At 55.3% G+C, this 24,048-nt stretch overlaps 1 protein-coding gene across 3 annotated transcripts; it reads left to right on the forward strand.

The window, feature by feature from the left end:
* The first annotated feature begins 1,432 nt into the window (after window positions 1-1,432).
* Window positions 1,433-18,933, forward strand: HPN (hepsin). Of its 3 annotated transcripts, none has more exons than XM_068528593.1 (13): window positions 1,433-1,569; window positions 2,134-2,203; window positions 8,185-8,286; window positions 8,375-8,416; window positions 13,528-13,657; window positions 13,728-13,850; window positions 13,989-14,029; window positions 14,449-14,614; window positions 14,716-14,906; window positions 17,617-17,712; window positions 17,906-18,048; window positions 18,231-18,395; window positions 18,613-18,933. In XM_068528593.1, exons 2-13 carry the CDS (start codon window positions 2,188-2,190, stop codon window positions 18,649-18,651), a joined length of 1,254 nt encoding a protein of 417 aa, XP_068384694.1. In that variant the 5' UTR covers window positions 1,433-1,569; window positions 2,134-2,187; the 3' UTR covers window positions 18,652-18,933. The 3 variants fall into 3 exon arrangements, with proteins under 3 accessions (XP_068384694.1, XP_068384695.1, XP_068384693.1); XM_068528594.1 differs by having other exon boundaries at window positions 18,682-18,933; XM_068528592.1 differs by having other exon boundaries at window positions 18,231-18,933.
* Window positions 18,934-24,048: the final 5,115 nt, after the last annotated feature.

Here is a 24,048-nt window from a genome sequence, read left to right on the forward strand (position 1 = left end):
GGCCTCTCCACACACATTCGGGGATAAGCTGGTGGCAGTGTCTCAGGCTCAGCGCCTGCCTGAAGGCTCAGCGGGTGCAGCCACTTGATACTTGATTAACGTGTTGGGGTCTGGGGAGTCATTAGCTCAGCGGGGACCAAGAGTTTCGAGGGAGCCAGCAGGAGCCAAGGAAGCAGACTGGTAGCCGGTGTCAGGGGGGCGTGATGAGGGAAGGAGAGAGAGGGCCATGAATAGAGAGAGAGGAGGAGAGGCTAGGGGCCGGGCAGTGCCAAGGCTGCACCAGTGTGGCCCCCTGTGGGAGGCTGTGGCACTGAGTGCAGGGGGTGCGAGGGGTGAGCGGGTGGGTCCGATTGTACGGGGACGGCGCATCTAGGGTGAGCAGCTGTGGTCTGACTGTGTCTGAGGGCATATGGCTGTCCACAGGCAGGTGTCTGCTGGTGATCCTTGTGTGTCTGGGTGTTTATCTGGCCCTGGGGTCTGACGTGGATGACTCTTGGCTGCTGGCCAAGAGTGTCTGATGCGGGACAGTGTGTATCTGCCTCTGGACACTTCCGGCCACTTGGCCTGGGCCTCAGCACTCAGTGCTGCCTTTTCCGGGCCAGGTCCCCATCCCCCCCCCCCCCCCCCCCGCCACCGCGCTCCCGTCTAGGACTTCCCAGCTCCAGAGGTCATTGCTGCTGGCGGCAGAGAGGCTGCCAAAGCAAACCAGCCCCCGTGACTTGTAGGAAAGCAGCTGGGTGGAGGGGGCGGGGTGGGGAGAGCAAGGGCGGGGGTGGGGTGGGGAGGGAGAGCAAGGTGCGGGGCAGGCGTCGGGACTGGGGCTGGGCTGGGGACACTGGAAGGGGCAGAGGCTGGAGCAGGAATTGGGGTGCGGGAGGAGTCTGGGGCACGGGCTGGGCTGAGGCCGGCCTGGAACTGGGACCGCCTTGTTCAGGAGTTGGGCAACAGGTGCAGGAAACGGCAGGGGCAGTGGTGGGCCTGGGGCTGGGCAGAGGGTGCTGGAAGGGGCAGGGGTAGACAGGGGCGGGGTTCGGCCTGAGCTGGGGCAGGGCGGGGGCTGGGCAGGAGGCAGGCGAAGAGGCCGGGGCAGGGTGGGCTTGGGGCAGCGGGTGCCCTCCCTCTGTGTCCCTCCAATTCGTAGCTCCTTCCTTTGGTCCTCGTAAGCACCCCCCAGCCTGCCCTGTCTCCCCAGAACCCCGGCCCTCAGGCCAAGCCAGTCCCAGCTCCTCGTCCCCTCAGACTGGCACACCTGAGCCCCCTCCAGGCCGGAGGCAGGTTGCTGGGCCGGCCTGGTCCAGCCCCTGCAAACCCCGTCCCACCAGCCAGGTGGCCTCCAGCGCTGCCAATCCCTTTGCCCGGCCCCTCCCCGCCCCTTCCCCCGCCTCTTGCCCAGCCCCCTCCTCCTCAGGTGAGGCAGCCAGGCCTAGCAGGCCCCGCGCCACCCGCCACCGCCGCCGCTGCCTCTGGGGCCGCCGCTGCTGAGGGCCCACCATGCTCCTGCCCAGGCCTGGAGACTGACCCTAAACCGGCACCATCTCTCAGCTCCGCCCCCACCTGCCGGACCCCAGGGTAAGGACCAGGGTCCTCAGTTCCAGTCCCCAGGACGTGGGCCCCCTCACCCACACCCGCCCTAATGCTCCGCTCCCAGTAGAAGGGCTCCCAGGGACCCGGAGGGTGGGCTGTCAGGCTTCTCCCCGAGGACCTCAGAGTTCCAGCCCCCTCTTCTTCAGACTCCAAGATCGGCCCCAGTCTCCTCCTCCCTCAGACCCAGGAGTCCAGGCCCCTGTGCCCCTCCTCCGAAGGAGAGCTGGCCCCCAAACCCCTCTTTCCTCAGGACCCAGGAGTTGAGGCCCCAGCTCTCCTCCCTCAGACCCAGGAGTTCAGACCCCTAGTCTCCTCCTCACCCAGGCCCAGGCATGGGGTCCCCCAGGCCTACAAATCCAGGCATCCCCCTGGCTGCTGGTCACACACTGACCCCATCCTTGAACCCAGCCCAGTCTGTGTCCGTGATCACGGCGTGCTCTGGCCGGGGCCCAGACCCTCAGCCTCCCTGGATGGGCGCCTGGGACTGGGGACACAGGGGCTGGCCTGGGCTCCCCCAGGCCCTGCCTCCCCCCGTTCATCTCCCCACAGGTCCCGCCCCGGCCCAGGAGGTCAGCCGGGGAATCATTAACTAGAGGCCGTGACATGGCGGAGAAGGAGGGTGAGTCCCCCTTTCCCTGAGCCCCAACTTTGGCTCTGCCTGGCGCCCTTCCTTCTGTGCTTTCTTCCCAACCCTCCACGCACTTGGAGCCCCCTCTCTCTGGCACCCCTCCTGGGGCCCATCCCCACCCGCTTCTGAAGCCTCTTCCACCTGATTAACTATTAACCACATTTTCTGTGGGGCTGTGCCACCACCTGCCTCCCTGCCACCCCATATGACCTTCCTGGCCCCTTGCCTCAGTTTCCCCTCATCCCCCAGTGGTCTCTCAGCTACCCCTGGACCTGTCCTCTACTTGGGGCCAAGGCGGGGAGACTAGCTATCACAGCTAAGGACACAGACTCTGGAGTCAAATACACAGGCTTGCATTCGAATTGGCTTCTGCCACTTTTTTGCTGTGCCATCTTGTGAAAGTGTCGTCGTTTCTCTGGGCTTCATTTCCCCCCTGGGTCAAGCATGGATTCTAATGCTACCTACCTACCTACCTACCTACCTACCTACGTGAGGTTGTTGGGAGCACAGAACACACACAAGGCACCACCAGCATGGGGCTCAGCGTGTAAGACAAATGCGGCGCACCAGAGCTGTCGTGGAAGAGGTCGGCCGACTTGGAGTCCTGGGACCCAAGACCCCCACCGATTCCAGACATTCCTCCCACCTCCTCACACTGTGGGCAAAACAGCAGAGGGAGGACTTTGGACTCGGTCCGGATGGATGGAAAGGGGAGAGACAACAGAGAAAGTGCTCCAGGGATGGTGGGGAGAAACCACATCCTCGGAGTGGCGGGCACTCGAGGGCTCATGGAAGCCCCTGGCAGGGGCTCCAGACACCCTGGCTCCTTCTTACCCTCGTCCACACTCGGGAGCCAGCTGGAAGGGCCCAGTTAGGGGTGGCCTTTCCTTTCCACGCTCCCCAGCTGGGGCTGACTCCCTCTCTTCTTCCCGGAACCAGGCTAGCTGGGTTTGGTCCCAGGCAGTATCACTTTCTAGCTGTGAGGCCCTGGGCAGGCGACTTACCCTCTCTGGGCCTCGTTTCTTCCTCTGTAAAATGGAGACAGTACTAGTGCCCACCTCAGAGGATGGTGTGAGGATTTACATGCCGTGATAGGCAGGAAGCACTGAATGTGTTGGCTGAAATGATGGGTGTAGATCACTGGCCTCTTTCGGTCTCAGCACAGCTAGCGAATCAGAGCCCAAATCATTCAGCTGTGGCCCAGAGTAAATCCAGGCTCCCAGTGGCTCGGGAGAAGGTGCTGTGCCCTTGCTGAGCAGGTGGGCAGCAGAGCCCTGCACCTTTGGAACCACTCCTTCCTGGAGCCCACTGAAGGGATCTCACCAGGCCTGGGGCCTATGGGTGAATGAACCAGGGACGAAAAGCAGGGCATGCGCTGAAGGATGGCCAGAGACTGGCCTGGGGACAGAGAGAACCGAGGCACAGTGGGCTTAAGTGCATCCCCAGGCAGCTCGGGCCTGGCCTTTGAGGGGAGTCCGGCTGTCGTTTCAAACCTAGACACGAATGCTGAAAAGTTCTGGTGCTGTGGTTACTTGCTGGGTGACCCCGGGTAGGTGGCTGCACCTCTCTGGGCCTCCTTTCCTCATCTGTAAATTGGGGATGGTGATAATGACACCTTCCCCATTAACAGTTGCAAGGATTTTAGGAAACTGCAGGATGGGGTTAGGACAGGGCTAAGGTCGGTGTAGCTTCTGAGAACCAGTGTGGCTGCAGTTGTGCTAATGTTTGTGTTACCATTCTGCTGGGTTTTAAAAAAATAAATAAATAAATCTAGCTATCTATTTATTTATTTATTTTTGGCTGCGTTGGGTCTTTGTTGCTGCGCGCGAGCTTTCTCTAGTTGCAGCGAGTGGGGGCTACTCTTTGTTGCGGTGGCTTCTCTTGTTGTGGAGCATGGTCTGTAAGCGTGCGGGCTTCAGTAGTTGTGGCACACGGGCTCAGTAGTTGTGGCTCGCGGGCTCTTGAGCTCAGGCTCAGTAGTTGTGGTGCACGGGCTTAGTTACTCCGCGGCACGTGGGATCTTCCCGGACCAGGGATGGAACCTGTGTCCCCTGCATTGGCAGGTGGATTCTTAACCACTGCACCACCAGGGAAGCCCCATCCTGCTGTTGAAGTGCACCCAAGGCGAGGTTCTCGGTGCTCCCTGGAGACTTAGGATCAGAGGAGGTGATATCTGAGTTGACACTCAGGATGAGGAGGGAGTAGGTAGGTGTGCCAGGCAGAGGGAAGAGCAAGGCTAACAGCTGGGGTGACAATCTGCCGGGTGTGCAGTGGCACGTAGCTAATTTGGTATTTCTGTCGGTAAAGTTGGAAATGGAGCTGGGAGGGTGATTGAGATCCATTAGGACTCTTTTTGGTGAGAAGCTGGCCCATGACTGGGCAGTGCCGGGTCTCTCCACAAGATGGCGCTGGTGGGTATTCTTTGTTTTATAAGTCCTGCCGTTTTGGTTGCTTTTTGGAACCTCTTATCAGTTGTCTGATAAGGACCCCTATGGCTGTGTGGGAATTTAGGAAAGCATGTTCAACCCCCAAATCTCTAATAGCCATGCTTACATCCTAGAGGGGCTGGCACCACGGACTGAGGGCTTTAGACTCTGTCCTGGGGAGCATTGGGGTGTCATGGAGGGTAGGGACAGGTTGGATTTGGTGTTTAGGAAGATCCCCTGGGGTTCCATGTGGAGGCTGGGCCAGAAGGAGAGACTGAGCCCAGGGGTTGGATGGGGTGGGAGCAGGGAAGGAGAGAGTGGGCAGGAGACACTCAGGAGGCCTGTAGCTGTGGTGGGAGGGAGGCGTCCTGCAGATGAGGGACAGTCCTGAGGATGAGGGCCTCTGAGACGGGACCTGGGGATCTGGGGAGACATTGAGGCCAGTATGGGACCTGGGAGGTGTGAAGGACCTTGGGGATTCAAGTGGGAGGCATCTAAGAGACTGCAGGACCCCCGATCTAGGACAAAGGAGAGTCCAGGGCTGGGGACAGAAAAGGGACACAGGCTGTGGAGGTGGGTAAGACAGACGGGAGTGGGGAGGCATGAGGGGGAGGAGGCCATGGCCGCCCTGGGGACCCCAGATTTCAGGGAGTGTGTGGAGGAGATGGAGAAGTAGGGAGAGAATCAGAATCAGGCACGGGCGGTGTCCCAGAAATGAGACGGAGGGAGACTTCCGTTCAGGAAGTTGGAGTTGTGTACAATGAAAACAGACACGGAGCTGTAGATTGAACGGAGTTTTAGAGACAAGGAGCCAAAGATGTCACTTGGGAGGGTTTTGCAGCCAAATGGTGGGGACAGAAGAACTGTCCTGTGAGAAGACAAGGGCAGCCTAGCGCCCTTGGAGGAACAGAGAGCAGAGCCTCAGGGGGAAGCTCGGGGGTCCTGGCTTACCCAGCCCTTTCGCCCCTGAGGAATCACGCAAGGCTGCTGCTGCCTCTCACACAGTGAGGACGCTGTCCTGCCTCAGCGAAGATTCGCAGTGAGAATGCCTCTCACGCCAGGGACCCAGAGTGAGGATGCTTCCTGTCTCACCAGAGGCACCTGTTTGGGGGTTGCCCGAAGTCCCCTGAACCAGAAGGCATGAAAGCAGGTTTTGCCTCTCACCTTAAGAGACACAGGGTGGCAATGCTTCCTGCCCCAGCAGACGTGCCAAAACCTCTGGGCTGGGCTCTGAGTGGCCCAAAGCTCTGCAGGCACATCTGAACACAAAGGAACCGGGACGAGCCTGACGGCTAGGGGAGCCAAGACCTCCCACTGGAACCAGGAAGATGGTTGGGGGTGGAGGTGGGGACCTCTCTCCTCAGGGAGATAGGAAGGGGTCAGCCAGCCGGGGCTGGGCTGGCCTGGTCCACTGGGGCCTCTTTGGAGGGAGGAGCACCTTGACGGCAATGGCTGGGCTCTCAAATTCTTAAGACACTCAGACAATAGCCATCCCAGGAAGGTGCTGGACCGCTCCCTGCTTCATTCCGGGTGCTGGCCTGGCCCTGTGCCCATCAGCCGTACTGCCACGACACAGATGGCAAAGCTGGGAAGTCCTGCAGCCCTGGGAGGGCCTTGCAGATGCCAAGGGCAGTCGGGTGCATGCCAGGCCCAGCAAAACCTTTCAGCGGCCTTTTCCCTTTGGTCCTCCCGATCCCTAGCAAAAGGGTTGGCTTTTCAGCCCCACGGCCCCTGTTGCACTGGGAATAAAAACCCTCTTCTCCGGGGGCTGCCAGCCCTCCCCAGATGGCCCAAGCCTTGGCCCTACTGCCTTCCCCAAGCTCATGCCATTCTGGCCACATCAGTGGCCTCTCTTGCCCTCTAACCCACCATGCTTATTCTTGCCTCAAGGACTTTGCCTGTGCTGTGCCCTCTGCCCACTGTGCCCTTCCATGAGAGGTCTTTGCTTGGCTGGTCTCACCCCTCAGGTCTCCACTCAAAAGTCACTTCTTGGGGAGGCCCTTCCTGGACACCCCACGGAACACTGCCACCCCCAACCCACATCATTTTCTTCATAGACTTTGCCACGATCTGGAAATTATCAAGTTCATTTACTTGTTTACTTGTTTTGGTTTGCCCCTCACTTTACACACTCATTGAGAATGTGAGCTCCATGAGAACCAGCATCTCATCTGTCTTGTTTTGGGATGTGTCTCCAGAGCCTAGAATGGTGCCAGGTACACAGTGGATGCTCAATAGGACAATGAATGAATAAAGTCCCATTTTACTGATGAGAAAACTGAGGCCCAGAGAGGTGAAGGGAGTTGCCCAGGACCACACAGCTCTAATGATTTAAAGGCATTTATTGACCAATAAAAAACGAAAAATAAATAAATAAATTAAAGCATTTATTGAGAACTTGCTATATGCCAGCCACTATAGCACAGGGAGGGGTGGCATGGCTTAGTGGTTATACACTTGGACCCCAGTGCCAAATCTGCCCAGGGTTCAGGACTCAGCACTGCCTCTTCCTGGCTGAGTCACCTTGGGCAGGTGACTCCACTTCTCTGAGCCTCAGTTTTCCCTGTCTGAAAAATTGGAATCATAACTTAGATAAGGACTGAATAAGTTAATGCGTTCAGAGCAGTGTTTGGCACATAAAACGTGATAAGAGTATGGTTTTTATTATTATATTATTATTATTTAAAAGAACTTTAAAACATTATACTTAGAGGTGTGTGCTAGGTGGATGCCCATTAAATAGATGAGGAAGCTGAGGCTCAAAGAGGTGACACCACCTGGCCAAGGTCCCACATAGGAATGGGTAAGGTCAATATATATATATTTTTTGGCCGCGCCACGCGGCATGCAGGATCTTAGTTCCCAGACCAGGGATCGAACCTGTACCCCCTGCAGTGGAAGTGCGGAGTCTTAACCACTGGACCGCCAGGGAAGTCCAAGGCCAATATTTTTAAGTGAGGCTGGCAAATTTCCAAATGTAGGTTCTCAACCTCCAGGGGCAAATTTGACCTTGGAGCTGGGTCCTTTGGGAGAAGTCTGGTTTTGGGGGGTTCCCAGGGGCAGAGGTTCTGGTATAGCAGAGAGAAGTGAGGCAGTGAGGAAATGCCAAACAGCAGGGAAGAGAGTTGCCAAGAGGGCAAAGGTCAGGGGTCACAGCCCCCAAGAGGCTCCAAGAACCTCTGGGAAAGTTAGCAGAAGTGAGACGTTCAAGAAAAGACGGCACAACGTGATGAAGGAAATACAGAAGCGCAGCGTCATTGGGCAGGAGAAATCCCTTAAGTGCCAGGAATATAGGCAGGGAGGGTGGCAGCTGTCCCAGCCACGGCTCTTCCCAGCTGGAACCCTTGGGGGGCTGGACACCTGGTTGTCCTCGCCGCAGGGGAGAGACGGCCCTGCCAACTGTTCAGCCCAGGAAACTGGGCCCAGGGCAGGGCAGGCTCAGGCGTGCTAAGTTGGCCTGGGGGCAGGGCAGAGCTGGCCCCGTGCTCAGATCCTGCCACAATGAGGACAGACCTGGCAGTGGCCCCAGCATGGTGTCTATTGCAGGTGGCCGGACTGTGCCATGCTGCTCTGGACCCAAGGTGGCAGCTCTCACTGTGGGGACCGTGCTGCTCCTGACAGGCATCGGGGCAGCGTCCTGGGCCATTGGTGAGAGTGGACGGACCCCTGCGCCTCTACCCTCCCCTGCCCCCTGCAGTTCCCAGCCTACCTGCCCTCACCTCTGCCTTCTCTGCAGTGACCGTTCTACTCAGGAGTGATCAGGAGCCGCTGTATCCAGGTGAGTAGAGCGAGCTGAGACCCTCTGGGGAGCCCTGGAGGAAACCCGTACCTGGTGGGAACTCAATGAAAGGATTTTTTTGAATGAATGCGTGAATGCCTGCAGGAATGCTGGTAGTGCTCATGCCACTCGTATTGTTGCTCTAAACACTTCACTTGTCTAACCCAGTGTTTTTCAGACTCTAAATGTGTTATCCGTTAGTGCATCATGAAATTAGTGAGCTGAAAACCACACTTTAAAAAGTATGAAATAGATTTAAAAAATCAGAGTGCATCTCTCTCAGTAAGAAGAAGTTCTGTTAATGTTTTCTTTTGGTTTTATGAGGGTGGGACCGTTATTCTCTCCATATTACAGATGGGGAAACTGAGGCTTAGAGCAATGCCATAGTTCACCCCAGAAAACAGACGTTCAAGGCTACATCATAATGTAAAAATGTGTTTCTTATTGCGGAACGTGGTCAAAACATGTTTGAGAGGTACTGTATGAATTCAGCCAACCTTTTTCTAGCTCTCCTTGGAGGTAGCTGCTGTTATTATCCCCATTTACAGATGTGGAAAGTGAGGACCAGAGAGGACATGCAGCTGGTAAATGATGGGGCCACGAATAGCTCTTTGACTTGACTGGTAGAGATGTATCTGCATGCAGGTGGGAAGGAGTGGCCACACAAATAGATGCAGAAACTCATTGTGGAATGAATGAATCTTCCCAAATGCCAACTCCAAGCTGCCGTTCTGTGGCTCAGGGCAGCAGGAAGAATGGGGAAGTTGGGTGATGGGATGCATTTTTCACTCCCACAAGCCTCATCTAGTTCCATAAAGGACTCAGCTCACATTAAGAGCAGAAATGAACATCTAGACAAGGAAAGCCACCATCAAGGTCAACCACCACAGTTGCCGCTTAGAGAGCATTTACACGTGCCAGGCACAGGCCTCAGGGCTTTGCAGGTATTGACTCATTAAATCCTCCCCACAGCCCATTTTAATACGGGGAAATGAGGCTTGGAAAGGCCAAGTGACTTGCCTCAGGTCACTGGGATCGGAACCAGGCAGCCTGGATCCAGCTCTTGTGTAGAACTACTGTACTCTATTGTTTCTCAAGAAACAGCCAAGTGGGTTGCCATAGTGACGGCTAACACATGCCAGGCCCTGGCTGCAGCCTTTGCACAAGAGCCCTGTGAAGTCGGGGCCATTATCATCATCCCCATTTTGCAGATGGGGAAACTGAGGCCCAGTGACGTGAACTGACTTGTCCAAGTCCGCACATTGAATAAATGGCAGGGCAGAGGGGTCATGTGCTTGCTGGAAGTTCACTACTGCCGCTGGGCTGGAAGGAGCCAGGCTCCAAGCCTCCTAGGGTGTGGGCCCCTCTCCATCCGCACCTCATGCTTGCTTCCGGTGCCCTTCAGGCTCCAGCGCATGGGCAGCTCTCACGCCCTCGAAGGACCCTCCCTGCACCACCTTCTTTCCCGCTCACACCCCGAGGCAGGTTTCAGGGTCCTGCACCATCACTGCTGAGCTGAGGCTCACACCTGTCCTGCCCTCTCTGGTTCTCAGAGTCCTCATCTGGAAACTGGGAGTGAGAATTAGAGGAGGTAATGATCCGTGCAACACTTGACTCTCAGCCAACTTGGTTAACATGGGCTTTTGTGTCTCATGCTTCAGGCTGTAACTTTCCTGAGCAGGGCCTTTCTGCCCCCAGGCTCCACACCGCCTCCCCCCACCACCACCCCCGCCCCCCGCCGCTCCCCACAGCCATCCTGCTGCCCCTGGTAAAACCCTCCTCACACTCGCAGTTCGTGATTTACTCCTGGTGAATTTCAGGAGGGCAGGGGCATTTTGTTTACTGCCCCAGACAGTGTCCGGCACATAGTAGGTGCTCAGGAAACCTTTGCTTAATGAATAAGCATGAGGACAGATCGCCTACATGAACCAAGTTGTCCTGGGCCTCCAGCTGGAAAGTAATTAGGCCACGATTCAGACCTGGCTCTGGCCAACACCAGCACCGTGCCCTTCCATTATACTCGAGTTTTTCAGAAACGTTGGGAAATTACAAAATGAACAGACAAAAACAACCCAGAAATGATATCCCCACCTCACTTTTCTGGGATTTTCACACCTCTAAATATATCAGACAATTTGGGGAGCAAACCAGGTGACCTAGAACATACTTTTTGCATTGCTTAAAATAATACAAATAAGAATAAAGAGTTTAAAAGTGAGAAACAGTGGCACAGAATATAGTTTTAAAACTACTTGGAGGGGGCATTTGATATTCCCTCCTCCCTCCCTCCCCCCTCCCTCCAAATCCATCCATAAAGTGATAATTTTTTCCTAAAACCTCACACTTTCTGGAAATCACATTCCTGGAGCACTGAGAAGTCATTTAAAAATAAGAATTCACTGCCACCCGCAGTTGGTGTTTCAGACCGCAAGTGTTGGTCTGGGAACTCAGCGGGTGGCGGGCACCACCAAGCAGAGGTACCAGGCATCCCTGGGCCCCCACCTGGAGGCCATGACTAAGGCAAGCCAGCCAGGAAGCTCCTAGGCCAGGCTGTGGGTGAGTATATTTAGGGTGGGGTCAGGTAAGGGTCCATGTGAGAGCCACAGAAGGAGCAGGGAGTATGCAGGTAGGCAGGCCTGGGTTCAAATCCTGGCTTTGCAGGTTCTTAGCTATATTCCCCCGGGCAAGTATAGCCTCTCCAAGGTTCAGTTTCCCCATCTGCAAGATGGGCATAGAAATGGTCTCTACCTTCCAGGATGGCGGTGGGATTCAAAGAACCCCCCAGATATGACACATAGCATGGGGTCAGCCCACTGACAGCCCCAGGAAACATAGCCAGTGTTATCATTACTGTGCCATTATTTTTTAACCCTCAGGAGGGAAGTCACTTGAGAGGCTGTCTAGGGCAACGTTAAAAGCTTGGGGTTTGGAGTCACTCAGGCCTGAGTGCACATCCTCTGTCTGCCTTTCTCTGTCCTCAGCAGGACAGGGTTCTCCCTGGAAGTCCTGCCTCCCCTCGTCCAGATGTGTGGGGCTGTGGGAAAACTGCTCAGCTTGGGTGTGGCCTCAGCAAGTTCTTCCTACGAGGATGCAAAATTGAGTTTGCACCAGATTCACGTTCCCAGAATGTGCTCTCAGAACACCAGCCACGCAGGAGGCTCAGGAGAAAAGGGGTTCACAGCCGATCTTTCCCCAAGCTTACTCCTCCCCACCTTCCCCATCTCAGTCAGTGGCAGCTCCATCCTTCTAGCGGCTCAGGCCAAACACCCTGGAATTGCCCTCAGACCCTCTTCCCCTCACGCCCACATCCAATCTCAGCAGACCCTGTGGGCTCCACCCACAGAATCTATCCTAAATCTAAACTCTGTTCCCCCCCGCTGCCCTGACCCTGGCCCAGGCTCCATCCTCTCCCTCCTGGACCATCACACAGCCTCCTCCGTGGTCTCCCTGCTCCCATCTGCCCCTACAGTCTGCTCCCCACACACAGCCAGAGGGAGCCTGTGAACCCCTGAGTCAGATCAGGGCCCTCCTGGCTCAGAGCCCTCCTCCGGCTGCATCTCACTCCTGGTAAAAGCCAAAGTCCTAGTGTCAATCTAGTCTTGTCTCCCATCTCCCCTCCCCTAGCTCACTCTGCTCCAGCCTCCTTGCTGTGCCTTAAACATCCCCTGTGTCTCCCACCCACCCGCCACCACCTTGGGATCTTTGCACTTGGCAGTTCCTTTGGCCTGGTTCTCTGTTCCCTCACCTGTCTTCTTACCTCCTTCAGATGTTTGTTTGCATACCACCTTCTCAGTGCAGCTTTCCCTGCCCACCTGTTGGAAAGTGCAACCTCCCCTCCCCCCAATGCCGGCATTCCCCTGCCTCTGTCAAGCTTGATTTATCTCCCTGGCGCCTTCTTTTGTGACACACCATCTATTTGACCTCTCTGTCCTGTTTGTTATGCATCTCACCTATTGGCCTTTGAGCTCCTCAGAGCTGGGGGTTTTGTCTGATTTGTTCATTGCCCAAAATAGAGCCTGGCACATACTGAGTGTTTGCTAAATGTAAATAAACACGGCTAAGGGCTGTGACCTGGCTTAGGTGTGGACAAGGGTCCTCTGACCATGTGAGGAGCAGCCTGTGAGGGGCTGAGGGGACACAGTAAGCCCCAGGCAGGAGGAATCCCCCGTAAGTTCTCTCCAGCCTTTTTGTGTATCTCCGCCCTACCTCTTCTCAAAGTTTGTGATGCTGTGTTTGGTTGGGTGATTTTTTTACTGCTGTCTGTCTCCCCCATTGGTGGACTTTGGTTGGTGAGGTCACAGCCCAGGGCTGTCTTGGTCATCTTTACGTCCTCTGGCATCACCCCACACAGGACTGGGCATGGAGTGTGTCTAGTTAACACTTGCTGAATGAATGAATGAATACTGCATCCTCTGCTTGGAGAATTATCATGCAATTTAGTGTGTATTCAAGGCTCTGACAAGTCCTACAGAAAAAGATAGCTATTCTCTCTCTCTTTTTTTTAAGATTATAGAAAATCTATTTAAATATTTTGGCACTGTGATGTATTAGTCAAGGGTCTTCAGGCTGCAAAAGACAAAAGGAAAATCTAAGAAACTGGCTAAACAAAAAGGGAAATGATTGACTCACTTAAGCAACAGTTCTGGGGGTTCTTCAAGCCTGACTCCATCAAGGGGCTTTAAAAATGTTATCAGAAATCTGTTGACTTTCCTCCACATTGGCTCATTTTTCCCCTTCTGGGGACAAAGACGGGCCCAAGCAGACCCAGCCTCACATGCCATTCTCCTGGGAGCTTGGTTAAAACAGTTTCCCTCTTCCCAAATCTCCTGGCAGAGTTCCAGATTTCCAGCTCATGGGCAACCAGCTTAGGAATCCCAGGGGTAGGAGGAAGCCCCCTGGTTCCCCCTGGCGGGGCAGCCAGAGTCCCAGAGACCCCGATCTTTGGTTCAGCTTGAGTCATGGGCCCTTCCAGACGCAGTCACAAATGTGGGGGGCCCGGGGTGCTGCCATCGGGCCCGCCAGGACTCAGGACTAGACCCACGGGGTCGGAGGAGAGGCCGGGAGGGCTCGGGCAGGAAGGCGACCCAGGCGGCGGTCCTGTCGCCCTGCAGTGCAGGTCGGCCCGGCCGACGCTCGGCTCACGGTGTTTGACCAGACGGAGGGCACGTGGCGCCTGCTGTGCTCCTCGCGCTCCAACGCCAGGGTGGCGGGGCTCAGCTGCGAGGAGATGGGCTTCCTCAGGTACCGGGGTGCCCCTGGGGGTGGGGGGCTGGGGGGGCGGGGCCGCAGGCCTGACCCCTGCCCCGCCCAGGGCGCTGGCCCACTCGGAGCTGGATGTGCGGACGGCGGGCGCCAACGGCACGTCGGGCTTCTTCTGCGTGGACGAGGGGAGGCTGCCGCACGCCCGGAGGCTGCTCGAGGTCCTCTCCGTGTGGTGAGGAGGGCGGCGGGCAGGCAGGGCGCACCCTGCCCCCGGGCACGCACACCCGTTCTCCCCACTGTGCCTTTCTTGCGTCTTAATTGGCCTCTCTTTTTGTCTCCCTCTGTGTCCCCATCCCTGTCTCTCCCACAGCGACTGTCCCAGGGGTCGTTTCCTGGCTACCATCTGCCAAGGTGAGACCCTGAAACTCAGAGTCCTCTTCTGAGACCCCCCCCCCCGAGGGCAGGGCCACGTCCCGTCAGATACCCCCAGGCAGGCCTTATCCTCTTAGATCCCGCAAGGATGGGGCTGTGTCTTCTCAGATCTCCCTCCCTTCCTGGTGGAGCCATGTCCCTCTAGGTCCCCAAGGACGGGTCTGTGTCTCCTCATAGCTCCCTCCCCGCCGGGTGGAGCCATGTCCCCCTGGGTCCCCAAGGATGGGGCTGTGTCTCCTCAGAGTGCACCCCCCGCCCAGGGTGGAGCCATGTCCCTCAGACCCCTCAGGTTAGGATCGTGTCCACTCACTCTTCCCAGAGTGGGGCATGACCTCTCAGACCCCCTAAGGCAGGGGATCCAGACCTCCCACCGCCCCTGACTGCCCCCTCTCCCACAGACTGTGGCCATAGGAAGCTGCCCGTCGATCGCATCGTGGGCGGCCAGGACACCAGCTTGGGCAGGTGGCCATGGCAAGTCAGTCTTCGCTACGATGGAGCACACCTCTGTGGGGGGTCCCTGCTCTCCAGAGACTGGGTACTGACAGCCGCCCACTGCTTCCCTGAGTGAGTGTCTCCCACGGCGCTGAGGGGGGCAGCTGGGGAGCGGCAGGGCCGGGGAGGCTGTGCCCAAGCAGGCTGCCACCCTCCCCTCCTATCCCTGGTAGGCGGAACCGGGTCCTGTCCCGATGGCGAGTGTTTGCCGGTGCCGTGGCCCAGACCTCACCCCATGGCGTGCAGCTGGGGGTGCAGGCAGTAATCTACCACGGGGGCTATCTCCCCTTTCGAGACCCCAACAGCGAGGAGAACAGTAATGACATTGCCCTGGTCCACCTCTCCAGCTCCCTGCCCCTCACAGGTAAGTCTGGGGCTGCTCCTTGGCCTGGGGACGCCAGGGGCCAGGAGGACAGAGGAAGGGGCTGGGGCATAGGAATCCATGGTGATGAGGGAAATGATCTTGAGGGGCACACACTGGGCATTCATTAGACGGGGACAGTTGGTACAGCCACTTTGGAAAACCATGTGGCGATTCCTCAGGCAGTTCAACACCATTCGGCCCAGCAATTCCACTCTTAGGTACGTACCCAAAAGAAATGAAAACACGTAGCTACACCAAAACTGGTGCACGAGTGTTCAGACCAGCATTATTCCAAAAGATGGAAACAACCCAGACGTCTACCATCTGACACATGGATAAACCAAACGCGCTAGATCCACACAATGGGATGATACTAGGCCATAAAAAGGAGTGAAGTCCTGATTCATGGTACACAATGGATGACCCTGGACAACATTGTGCTAAGAAAGAAGTCAGGCCCAAAGAGCCACATACTGTATGATCCCATTTACATGAAATATCCAGAACAGGCAAACCTGTAGAGATAGAAAGTAGATTAGTGGTTCCCAAGGGGGGGTGGGGGCATGGGGATGTCGGGAGGTCATAGGTAAAAGGGGTGATGAAAATGTCCTAAAATCAACTGTGATGGTGGTTGCACCTTCCTGTTGCCAGGCAGGCTAGTACCTATATCTAAAACCTCTCTAAAAAACGTTGACTTGTGCACTTTAAGTGGGTGAATTGTGTGGTATGTGAATTATATCTCAGAAAAGCCGTTACTCTCCACCCCCAGAAAAAATGAAATGAAAAAATTTTAAGTATATGAATAAATCAGAAAGTCAGGCGTTATCCGTGTTATAGTTCTCTGGAGCATTTCCATGCTCTCAATGAGAAAGATTCACTTGGGTGCCAATGTGTCTTTAATACCTCATCTACACCTGCCTTTTGGATTAAGAGCAGGCCGTGGGCTTACAGCTTTCGGAAGGCCACTCTGTAGTAGGAATAGTAATAATAATGATAAAAATAAAAAAAACAGTAATGGTGATGATAACGAAGTGAAAATAGCGATGATGATGAGCCTTCAGCAGGCAACAGTATGATGATAATAATAATAACGAAAGAATACAACAATAATGATGATAGGATGAACTTCCACACCTGCACGCTCCTCCTGTGTGCAGCCACTGCCCTCAGCATGTCCCAAGCATGCACTCATTTCATTGTCCCAACAGCCCGGGGAGAGTGGGTTCTCTTACGATCCTGTTTTTTGACAAGGGGAAAGGTCCCAACACAGAGAAGGTACATAATGCCCCCCAACTCCCACAACTGGCAAATGGCAAAGGTTTGAGCCCAGGCTGCCTGGCGCTGGAATCAGTGCCTGTAAGCCCCTGGCTGTGCTGCCAGGGAAGTCAATACTATTTGGTTTGCATTTTTCTTATTTTTATGGTTATTTTTCTTTTGAATGATCCATGATGCTGGTTTTCCATTTAAGGGAGCAATACATGATTTTCTTTTCTTTTTCCTAAATTAATTTTTTTACTGGAGTATAGTTGCTTTACAATGTTGTGTTACTTTCTGCTGTACAGCAAAGTGAGTCAGTTATACCCACACATATATCCACTCGTTTTTAGATTCTATTCCCATATAGGTCATTACAGAGTATTGAATGATACATGTTTCTCTTTAAAACAAAATAAACCCTTCTCTTTAGTGAATGGAGTGAGAGGGTTAAAAAGATTGAAGTGGGGAGGTATCCATGGGGCACAGGTGGATGGGGTGGGAGGGGCCTGGGTTTGAGACACATGGCTGAGGGGTAACAGCATGGGCTTTGGGGTCAGGTACTTGCCAGCTCTGTGATCCTGGGTGCGTGGCTTCACCTCTTCATGCCTCAGTTTCCCTCATCTGTTAAATGACTTCCGAGGGTTATTGAAATGATGAAAAGGGTTAATCTGAGTCAAGAGCCTATAGCAATGCCAGCACTCAGTTAATATTAACAATCATTGCTCTTGTCGTTGTTTTTTACTATTACTAGTTACGTGAGCATCTCCTATTAGCCAGGCATGCTATTCAAAGCATCACCGATTTCTCACTATACACCTCTGGGGGGAAATGATTATTCTTTCCATTTTGCACCTGAGAGCTCTGAGCTCAGGGAGGTGAAGTCACCAGCAGGCAGCAGGTAGGGCTGCCAGGACCACTGGTGTGGGTTGTGCACTGCACAAGGGAGTCATGTGTCAGGGATGCCATTCTTACTGTGGGCAGAGTGGACTGGTGTGTTTATTATGATGATTTTTTTGACAGGTGGAAGTCCAGCATCTCAAGAGAGTACCTTGTAAAATTTCTCACAGAGATACCCTCTAGGCAGGGGCAGCCCCATGGGCCATGGTTAAGAACACAGGCTTGGAAATTGGGCCAAGCTGGGTTCAAATTCTGGCTCTGCTATCGACTCATTGACTCATTCTGAGGCTTTGGACAAATGACATGGCCTTATTTCCCCCTCTTTAAATGGGGGTACTAATAGCTCCTACCTCCCTGGGCTGATGGGATATTAAAGGAACTCACCCAGGAAGGTGCCTAGTACATAGTGAGCTCTCAGTAGAAGGCAACTTCTGCTGTTGTTGTTGTAAAAGAACAGAGGGAAGGGTGGGCCGGGGGCACCGGGGGCAGCTGGACTGAGGTCTGTACCAGGCGGGGCAGGCCGGCAGGGGTGGGACCAGCGTGGTCTGTCTCACAGAGTACATCCAGCCCGTGTGCCTCCCGGCTGCTGGGCAGGCCCTAGTGGACGGCAAGATCTGCACCGTGACTGGCTGGGGCAACACACAGTACTACGGTGAGTTCCGTCCTCTGCCTGTGAAGTCACTGTTAAGGGAGACTCTGATCCGGGCTGGGGAGGGGCCGTTGGCCTGCTTGAAGGCCTCATGGCCCAGGGGTGTAGGGACACTAAGGAGCCCGGGTGGGCACCAGGAAGGAAGCGGGGTGTGCACACTCCCCAGCTTCGGCCAGCCTTGCCTGCACACCCCCAGGCCAACAGGCGGGGGTACTCCAGGAGGCCCGAGTCCCCATAATCAGCAGTGATGTCTGCAACGGCCCCGACTTCTACGGGAACCAGATCAAACCCAAGATGTTCTGTGCCGGCTATCCTGAGGGTGGCATTGATGCCTGCCAGGTGAGGGACGATGAGGGGCAGCTCGGGCCCCCGCCTCTCCGGGGGTGGAGACACATGGCAGTGGGTGGTCAGGCTCGCTACCTCAGGGCCAGAGCGCTCTGTGACCACAGCCCACGATCATCCGAGGAGGGCCCCTCGGCCAGCCATCTTGGCTTCCAGCCAGGCCTTCCGTCCCCTACCAGGGCGACAGCGGTGGCCCCTTCGTGTGTGAGGACAGCATCTCTCGGACGCCACGTTGGCGGCTGTGTGGCATCGTGAGCTGGGGCACCGGCTGCGCCCTGGCCCAGAAGCCAGGCGTCTACACCAAAGTCAGTGACTTCCGGGAGTGGATCTTCCAGGCCATAAAGGTGAAATTTGGGCCCAGATGGGAGCCAGAGGGTGGGAGGGTTTGGGACTCTGAGGGGGAAAGGGAGCCAGGGTTTTCCAGAAACCAACGCTCAGGCTTAGAAGAGGGTGCCCTAGGGAGCGGATAGCCTTCAAAGGCCTCCTGGGGAGGGGAGTTCAGCTGTGGGACTTTGGGGGAAGCCTCTCAGACCTTGGAAGCCCCTAGTTGTCTTTCCCCAGACTCACTCCGAAGCCAGCGGCATGGTGACCCAGCTCTGACCTGTGGCTTCTCGCTGTGCACGCCTGCAGGGCCCAAGCTGATCTAGGTGGCTCCAGCCCCACATGATGGGGTTCACCCTGGGATGGAACATTTTTCTTCTTGGGCCCAGCCCACAGGTCCAAGGATACCCTCCCTCCAAGGTCCTCCACAGTGGCGGGCCCACTCAGCCCTGGGACCACCCGAGCCTCACCCTTCTGACCCCCATGTAAATATTGTTCTGTCGTCTGGGGAGTCCCATCTAGTGCCCCTGATGACAGGATGCTCTTTAAATAATAAAGATGGTTTTGATTAATGTGGTCTCTGAGTTTGCAAATGTAAGCAGCAAATGAGGACATTTTGGGGGGATGGAAGAGAGCAATTGGGCCTGGCAGACATCAGGAAGGGAGTATGATCCTCCAGTTCCCGCTGGCTTAAGAGAAAACATCTTAATTGGTTCACCTAACTGGAAATGCTCTGGAGCGTCTGGCTTCAGGTACTGCTGGATCCAGCTGCTCGAATATTTTTCATCAGGACTGTGCCTCACTTCCTCTCTCACATCTGCTTTTCTGTGTCAGGTTCATTTCCAAGCAGGCTCTCCTACAATCAGAGACAGAGATGTCCCCCCAACCCACCGAAACTCTTATATGCCATTGATGACTTAACAGCCACAGTGGAAAAAGAATGCTTCTTTCCCATCAGCTACAGCAAAAACGTCCCAGGCCTGGCTCTCCCTGGACGGATTTGGGTCACATGCTCATCCCTTATCAAATCACTGTGCACCTGTGCATGGGGTGGGGAGGAGGTTTGACCCTCAGGAGCTACATGACTTGAGTGTGAGGGGTTCTCCAAAGGAAAATGGGTTGCTCTTTCCAGAAAAAATGGTTGTAGATGCCCAGTGAAAAAAAGACATCCACTGTGGATCAACATGGGAAGCAGGGCCTCCCTGGTGGCGCAGTGGTTAAGAATCCGCCTGCCAATGCAGGGGACACGGGTTCGATCCCTGGTCCGGGAAGATCCCACATGCCGCGGAGCAACTAAGCCCGTGTGCCACAACTACTGAGCCTGTGCTCTAGAGCCTGCGAGCCGCAACTACTGAAGCCTGTACACCTAGAGCCTGTGCTCCGCAGCAAGAGAAGCCACTGCAATGGGAAGCCCACGCACCGCAACGAAGAGTAGCCCCCGCTCGCTGCAACTAGAGAAAGCCCGCATGCAGCAACGAAGACCCAACACAGCCAAAAATAAAAATAAATAAATTTATTTAAAAAAAACCCAAAAAACAAAAAACATGGGAAGCAAAGCCCTGTAGGGAGGAGGCAGGAGCACCAGGCCCTATGAGCACAACCTGAGACCCCCATCTTTTCATCTGGGCTGGAGGTTGTTCTCAGTTTCCCCTGGGACCCACTCTGTTCCCTAGAGCATCTGCAGATCTTGCTGCGACACCAATGGCCACCAGGGGGCACTACTGCCCCCCTAAACTACGGGAAGTTAAGGAGTTTCTTTGGTGTCTTGTCCAGGTGTTGCTGGACACCAGATGCTCTGCAGGAAAACACCCACCAGGTGCCTGTTTCCCATGACTTTCTTTTCTCTTTCTTTTCTTTTTTTTTTGGCCGCGCTGTGTGGGTCATGTGGGACCTTAGTTCCCTGACCAGGGATTGAACCCACGCCCCCTGCACTGGAAGCGCAGAGTCTTTACCACTGGGCTGCCAGGGGGTCCCTCCCATGACTTTCAATGATAAAAATTAAATGTGTTGCTCATCAGCTACAAGCCCCCAAGCAATTTCCTAAAACATAAATAGACACAGGAAAGCCCCTTTGAATAACATACAGACTATTCATTTAGAAAATGCTCCAAGCATCCCTCCCTGGGCCAAACTTTTAGGATTTGGTGATACCCACCATTACTTTGTCCATCAGGACCGCCCCAGCCCCACATCTCCATGCAGTTTTCCAAACGTCTGCATGCCGCTGCACTGTTCTACCCATCATACTGGAGATATAATTTGAGACTTGACCCACACATTGCTTTGTTAGAAACGTATTGAGTTACGGGGATGGGACTGTAAATTTTCCTTTGTTGTTGTTAGCTGAAAAATGTACTGTATGTGTGTTTTATGAAGTTTGGGGACTCTGAAAGAACATGGTCCACCTTGGGGATTCTGAGCAGATATGACCATGTCCTGGGGGGTCCGAGGGGACGCAGCTCACCCTGACAGGGAGGGGGCCAGTCTGTGTAGACATGACCCTGCTCTGGGTGGGACTGAAGAGGGCATGGCCCCGTCCTGGGAGACCTGAGGGGCTGCAGCCTGATTCTAGGAGACATGGTGGAAGTTTGGACATTAAAAACCAACGGGTCGGGGCTTCCCTGGTGGCACAGTGGTTGAGAATCTGCCTGCCAATGCAGGGAACACGGGTTCGAGCCCTGGTCTGGGAAGATCCCACATACCGCGGAGCAACTAAGCCCGCGTGCCACAACTACTGAGCCTGCGTGTCTGGAGCCTGTGCTCCGAAACGAGAGGCCGCGATAGTGAGAGGCCCGCGCACCGCGATGAAGAGTGGCCCCCGCTTGCCGCAACTAGAGAAAGCCCTTGCACAGAAACGAAGGCCCAACACAGCCATAAATAAATAAATAAATAAATTTACCAAAAAAAAAAAACCAAAAAAACCAACGGGTCGTCCACTGGGAAGATGTCGACCAGGGGACCACTCTGGGTTCTGCCCACATTATTGCTCTTGGAGGGGGGAGGGGGTTGGGAGATTGCGATCCACTCAACAGCCGCTCACCAGTCTCCTTTGTTGGCCAGGGGTCAGTGAGCCTGTTTCTCCTCCTGCTCCCACTAATCTTGTCACCCACCCCAAGAAGCCATGCAGATATTAGAAAAATAATAATAACAATCACAGGATTGCTTTGAAGCTCTGCTAGGATCTTGATCTTCAGAAAGATCAAATATCAAAACTCTTTCTTCCATGTCATTGCTGTGTATCTCTGACCCAGAAGTATTTGGCCCATCTGATCTAATTTATGTAACCACCTCAGGAATACAAGCAAGGCTTTGCATTCATGGTGAGTGTTTATATCTGAATATTCACTTTCAAATATAGAAAGCCTTCTGGATGTAACCTGGAATGGAAAGCTCCATATGTGGTTTATAAGTTGGCATTCTCCCAGTCAAGTTCAAGGAGAAATGTACAGTTATTTTTCCACCATGGTTATTCTGCAAGTAAATCGCCACCATAATTAACAATGATTGTGATGGCCATGAAATCTGTATTCAGAAATAATTATTCTGAATGTTCAAATAGTGCTGTAAGTAGAGAATGGATTTTAGTTTCTGCAGAAAAAGTAATACTATTTAAATCCTGCAGTTATTTTGTAAGCAGCTGTCCCAGTTCTACTGGTGCATAGCAAACCGTCCCAAACTTTGTGGTGTAAAATAGCAACAAGCCAGGAGGGCTGTGAATCTGCTCAAGGTGGCACATGTGAGGGGGCAAAGGTAGGACTGGGACCATGACCAGGACATCGCAGGAGATGGTACTGAGCTGCCCACTCCCCCTCGAGTGACCACCCTCTCAGGTGACCAGGCTTGGACACTGCCCCCCAGGATTTCCCTGGGCCCCCAGGGAAACCTGTGTTTCCAGATGCTGGGGGTCTTCTGGGGATGAAGATGGGAGGCCTTAACCAAAGATTGCTCAGAGTGGGGCGAAGGTGACGGGGCCACTCATTCATGCTGGGTGGGAGGGAGCCTGCCAATCAGGGCCTCTGTCCCACCGGGTTTGACCATGCGAAGGACTAGCTTGGGTATGGCGAGCCAGAGCAGGGGCTTGGGGATCCCCACTTTGAAGATGGAGTCCCCACTTTCTAATTCTGGACCTCCTCTGCCAGGGCAGCCCCCAGCGATCTCCACATGTGCACGGTCTGAGCCCCCGTCGCCTGCCCTTTATTCATCTTTCCAGGTGGATCTCTCCTTCTGACGGTCCATCCCCAAGTCATGTTCCCAAATGCCCAACTATGAGTTTCTACCACAGACTCTCCCATCATTCTCTGCAGATGTCCCCCTGGGCCCCTTCATCTCCCCAGGTGCACATCTCAAGCACGCCCCCTGCACATGCTCCCTTAGGATCGGGGAGGCTGTGTGTTCATCTTTAACCTGCTGGGGAGAGAACCGGCAGGGCCCCGGAAGGAGCGGCGCTCTGCACCGTCAGCCCTCCAGCCTCAGCAGAGCTCCAGGGTCTTCACCTACGGATTGCTTGACCAGGGTTCTGGCCTGCTGATGGGGTGGGGAGCTCCTCCTGGGCCTGGATGCCTGTGACACAACCCTGACCCCTGGGAAAGCCCTGGGGCCACCTCCTTTCTCCTTCCTTGCCCCACCCCAACCTGCAGGCCTGGCCCAGCCTCAGCCAGACCGGATGAGAACCAGCATCCCTGGGTGCTTCCCAGGCCCCCTGGATCCATGAACAATGGGTTGGGGGAGCTGAGTTACAGGTCCCTACCTGGCCCCCACCTCCGCTCCAGGCATAAGCCAGAGCGGCCAGCCAATCCATGGGGCTACCTTGGGGCTGCTCTGGCTGCTGCTGGTGGGTCAGTGGGATTGGGGGCTCTGGAAAAGGGTCAGCTGTGTTGGGTGGACCCCAGCCCTTAGCAGACACCCCCTCCCCTTAGTCCTGCAGAACTAAGTGACCTGGAGCAAGGAGCTCAGAGGTGAGGCTGGGCATGCTTCCCAACTTGGTGAGGAGACAGGACTGGGGGGTAGGTAGGGAGGGTCCTAGGGGTCTGAGAGGACATGGCCTCCCCTGGAGACCTGTGGGGACCTGACCCTGACCTTGGAGACTGAAGGGACATGGCCCAATCCGGGGGTTGCGCGGTGCTGGAGGGACACGGCCCCGCCCTGGCGGGCCTGGGGGAGCCTCAGTGGTCTCGGTGTCCCCAGCCTCTCTCCTGTGCCCCTACGGGCTGGAGCACGGGGACGAAGCCCTTCCTGCTGAGGGTGACGGCTTCTTGGAGGAGCTGCAGCGGCAGGAGCCCTTTACACTCTTTGAGTTCACACTCAGGACGGCCTGTGTGAGTGCCCTGACCACTGACCAGAGGTCCCTGGGCCCCATCTTCACCCTGACCCCACCCCTGCCTCATCCTGTCTGTATCTGCTCCTTGCTCCTTCTGGGTCCTGGGTCCCGTCCCCCGTCTGATCCCTGACCTGATGACACCCTTCTGCCTGTCTCTTCCTTCCCCACTTCGCCCAGGTCTGCACCAATGGGCTGGTGTCCTTCGGGGAGCCTGGGGCCCTGTTCACGCCTGAGGCATTTCCCCTGGAGATGGGCCAGGCCTTTGCAGCCCCGTTCTGGGCGGGTGGGTCCACACTGAGCAGGGGCCACGTGTGGTACCGGCAGAGCCGCCGGCCTGAACTGCTGCGGCGGGCGGCCCA

Source organism: Eschrichtius robustus, chromosome 19 (genome assembly GCF_028021215.1).
Source record: "Eschrichtius robustus isolate mEscRob2 chromosome 19, mEscRob2.pri, whole genome shotgun sequence".
In the NCBI taxonomy this organism is placed as follows: Eukaryota; Metazoa; Chordata; class Mammalia; order Artiodactyla; family Eschrichtiidae; genus Eschrichtius; species Eschrichtius robustus.

Bases quoted from the DNA above. Each gene is read 5' to 3' on its own strand.
- HPN (XM_068528592.1), top strand. The intron at 13,851-13,988 runs GTGAGGAGGGCG...TCTCTCCCACAG, and splicing joins CTCGAGGTCCTCTCCGTGTG to CGACTGTCCCAGGGGTCGTT. The intron at 17,713-17,905 runs GTGAGTTCCGTC...GCACACCCCCAG, and splicing joins GGGCAACACACAGTACTACG to GCCAACAGGCGGGGGTACTC.